The sequence below is a fragment of the Chelonoidis abingdonii genome, chromosome 14 (assembly GCF_003597395.2).
Source record: "Chelonoidis abingdonii isolate Lonesome George chromosome 14, CheloAbing_2.0, whole genome shotgun sequence".
Lineage (NCBI taxonomy): Eukaryota > Metazoa > Chordata > Testudines > Testudinidae > Chelonoidis > Chelonoidis abingdonii.
This window is the reverse complement of record NC_133782.1, coordinates 36,155,321-36,159,198: the sequence shown is the minus strand read 5'-3', so window position 1 is coordinate 36,159,198 and position 3,878 is coordinate 36,155,321. Positions and strand designations below refer to the sequence as shown.

At 67.3% G+C, this 3,878-nt stretch overlaps 1 protein-coding gene across 1 annotated transcript in view; it reads right to left on the bottom strand.

Annotated features, from left to right (window-relative positions):
- Positions 1-710: 710 nt before the first annotated feature.
- LOC116829666 ((Lyso)-N-acylphosphatidylethanolamine lipase-like) overlaps positions 711-3,878 on the bottom strand; it is a 124,220-nt gene continuing 121,052 nt past the window's right edge. Inside the window, exons 2-5 of the mRNA XM_075072382.1 lie at positions 3,013-3,102; positions 2,005-2,380; positions 1,096-1,250; positions 711-900 (exon numbers count right to left, since the gene is read on the bottom strand). Coding sequence (XP_074928483.1) covers positions 785-900; positions 1,096-1,250; positions 2,005-2,380; positions 3,013-3,052 — 687 coding nt within the window. The 5' untranslated portion in view covers positions 3,053-3,102 and the 3' untranslated portion in view covers positions 711-784. The remainder of the gene's footprint in view (positions 901-1,095; positions 1,251-2,004; positions 2,381-3,012; positions 3,103-3,878) is intronic.

Below are 3,878 nucleotides of genomic sequence, written 5' to 3'. Positions count from 1 at the left end.
AAAGGGGAGAAGCGCCGGGCCGTGTCTCCCTCCCAATACTGCCCCCCCTCTGCCCGGGCGCCTGGGTCCCTCGCCGGGCCGTGTCTCCCTCCCAATACCGCCTCCCCACCCCCCGGGGATCTGGGTCCCTCGCCGGGCCGTGTCTCCCTCCCAATACTGCCCCCCCTCTGCCCGGGCACCTGGGTCCCTCACCCGGTCTGTGTCTCCCTCCCAATACTGCCCCCGACTGCCTGGGTCCCTCGCCCGGTCTGTCTCCCCCTCCCAATACTGCCCCCGACTGCCCAGGCGCCTGGGTCCCTCGACCGGTCTGCATCTCCCTCCCAATACTGCCCCCCCTCTGCCCGGGCGCCTGGGTCCCTCGCCCAGTCTGCGTCTCCCTCCCAATACTGCCCCCCCTCTGCCCGGGCGCCTGGGTCCCTCGCCCGGTCTGTGTCTCCCTCCCAATGCTGCCCCCCACTGCCCGGGCGCCTGGGTCCCTCGACCGGTCTGCATCTCCCTCTCAATACCCCACCCACCAGATGCCTGGGTCCCTCGTCCTGTCTGCATCCCCCTCACAAACCATCCCTCACCATGATTACCCTCTGGGTCCCCATTCCCCCTCCCTTGGCATGGTGTCCTGGACACCTGGGTCCGATTCGCCATCTGAGTCTCTTCTCCCTGGCATTGGGGCCTGTGGGTGAACTCCCCGCACTGGCATCCTGGAAGCGTGGGACCCATTCCCTCCCTGAGGCCTGGGAGAGTGTGGTTATCCTGAGGGGTTGGGGCTCCCAGGCCCCCCTGCCCCTCACCTGGGCGCCTGGGCGTTGCAGTGGTAGATGTACTCCGAGATGGTGTCATCCTCAAAGAACTCCGCGAATTTCTGCTTGAAGTCAGGACGGAAGCGCTGGACGAGGCCAGGGCCTGGACGGGGGCACGTGGAGACAGAGACATCCCGTTACGTGGGGGGGAGCTGTAGAGGGGGACCTACCCAGAGATTCACTTTCTTGCCCCCCCAGTCCCACCCCCTGCCCCTAGTTACCTCCCAAAATAGCTCACATCCCCCAACCCCATTCCTCCCCCTCCACAGCCCTTCTCCCCTGCCGCCCAGTGACTCACCCCAGGGCCCAGCGACTCTCAGCACAGCCAGGGGGTTGGAGCGCCCCAGGACAGCAGCCATGGCCTTCACCCAGGTGGGGGGAGGTCGGAGCTGGCTGGGGTCGGTGGGGCGCACAGGGAAGCCCCAGGGGTCCACCAGGATGAGGTGCTTCACCCTGTGCCAGGAGGGGGGCAGCAGCAGAAAGGGTAAGAGACAGACGCACCAACACCCCCCCAAGATTCCCCCATCCCACACAGACAGAGACAGCCCCCGACTCAATCCCCAGCCCCAGACACCATCCTGCCCCCAACCTCTGTCCTCCGAGCCCCTGGTCATGGGGGAGTCTCACCCCCACGGGATCCTGGCGGGGATGGACAGGGGACCAAAGGGCTGAACGAGTACCAGGCAGTAGGGGTAGGGGAGAGATGGGGCAAGCAGCAGGGCAGGGCATGCATGGGGCAGGGGTCTCACCTCTTGGGGTACGTCAGGCTGTAGGATCGGGGTGTAGGCAGCAGGGGCTGGGCTGCGGGGGCCTCGCCTCTCAGGGTACGTTAGGCTGTAGGATCAGTGTGGTAAGGTAGCAGAGGCGGGCGCAGGGGCCTCACCTCTGGAGGTATATCAGCTGTAAGGATACGGCGGGTAGGGGTAGGTAGCGGGGCTGGGCTGCGGGGCAGGGGGGGAAGTGTCTCACCTCTCGGGGTTAACGTCGGGCACTGTAGGATCGGGGGGAGGGCGGTAGGTAGCGGGGGCTAGGCCTGTGCGGGCGGGTGGGAAGCATCTCACCCTCGGGGTAGTCAGGCTGTGGATCGGGCAGGTTGGTGGGGGGCAGGCTGCAGGGGCCTCACCTCTCAGGGTACGTCGGGCTGTAGGATCGGGGGGAGGGCGTAGGTAGCGGGGGCTAGGCTGCGGGCGGGTGGGAAGCATCTCACCTCTCGGGGTACGTCAGGCTGTAGGAGGCCGCCAGGAAGCCCCCCAGGCTGTGGCCCAGCAGGATCATGGTGCTGATGCCCATCTCCCGGCGCCAGTCCTCGATGGAGCGCACAAACTCGGCCTCGGCACCCTGGGCGTCATTGGGGAAGGGGGGCCGGGAGCTGCGCCCAAAGCCCAGCAGGTCGAAGGCATGAAGGGGCCGCCGGGCCCCCAGCCGGTCCAGGTTGAGCACCCACAGCCCCACGCCGCCCCCGAAGCCATGCACCAGCACCAGGGGGGTGCGCCCCTCGCCCTGCTCCGGGCACAGCGAGACGGTCCAGAGGCGCGCCCGGCTCGGCAGGGTCACATACCGCCCCACGAACTGGCTCTGCAGGCCTGTGCGAGGAGAGGGGTCAGGGGGCCCTGAGCCAGCCCCCCATGGAGAGGTCCCTCTGCCTAGATCCCAGCTGCTAGGCCCTGAGCCAGCCCCGCATATCCCAGCCCCTAGAGGCAGTGTATCCCCTGCCCAGATCCCAGACTAGCTGCCAGGCCCTGAACCAGCCCCGCACATCCCAGCCCCCCAGGAGCAGTGTATCCCCCTGCCTGGACCCCAGCCAGGCCATCAGGCCTTGAGTCAGCCCCCCCCATCCCAGCCCCCCCATAGGGGCATGTCCCCATGCCCAGAGCCCAACCCAGCTGCCAAGCCCTGAGCCAGCCCCCCACTGGGTCCCCCAGTGCCCCCATGAGGGATACACTCCCTAGACTCCTACCCAAGCCCCTGGATCAGCTAGCGCACACACAGAGGGCACTTAACCCCCTGGGTCTCCCAGACCCTGCAGAGGGCATCCCGGGGCCCCTTCCCCGATACAGGTCGGGGGGCTCCGACCCAGCCCCCGTAGAAGGATATACCCTGTGGCCTCCTTACTCAGCTGCTGCTGTTTGCCCCCCCCCAGGAAATACACCCCAAGCCCTACCCAGCCCCCGGACACCCCTCATGGAGCGGGGTCCCCCCCGGTTTCAGCACTCACACTGCAGGATCCGGGTCTCCACGTTCTTCAGGTGGGACATGGATGTGGGGCGCCAGGCAGGGAGCCAGCCGCTGAGCCAGCCCTGGGGCCTGAGCCGGGGGGCAGCCAGATGGCCACGCAGCAGCAATGGGAGGAGGAGGGAACACATTAGTGACCCGTTGGGGTCTGGCTCCAAATGAGGGCATCAGCTGATCCCCCCACATAGAGGCACTCAGGTATCTCCCCCCTCCCCCAGGCTGGGGGAGTCCCTCACCCTCCTGGGGGGCAGAGGCCCCCACCACCCACTTTGCCTCTCTCACTACGGTCCCAGCTGCCCCCTACAGGATCCCGGAGCTCCTCTCCCAGGGTCCCCCCCCACACACACACACCACCCAGGGGCTTTTCAGGGTTGCTGCCCCATGGCAAGGGGCAGGAGCTCTGGGGCAGGGATACTGCTGAGTCACTCACCAGGGGAGCAGGTGCTGATTACCTCCCGGGTGGGGGTGGGGAGGGGACACACACCCAGGGGACCCCCCCTCCCCCAGTGGGGCACAGGGACAACAGGAGCCAGCTGTTTGCTCCCCCCAAACAGTCTGACAGAACGTGTCGACCCCCTTCCCCGTTTCCCTCCTTCCTGCCCCAGATAACCACCTCCCGCTAGCCCCTCTGGACTTGCCCCCCAACGGCCCCTCCCCCTCCATGCTCAGGCCCCCGCAAGAGTCCCCTACCCCAATGACTCCTCCTCCCTCCCCTTCTCCCCAAATAATTCCCTTCTTCCTGACTCCCAGCAGCCCCCTCCGTCAAGGATCCCTCTCCTCTCCCCCCAAACAATCCCCTACCCGCCAATAACCCCCCCCACTCCTTCCCCCCACCCCCCCCCCCCCTCT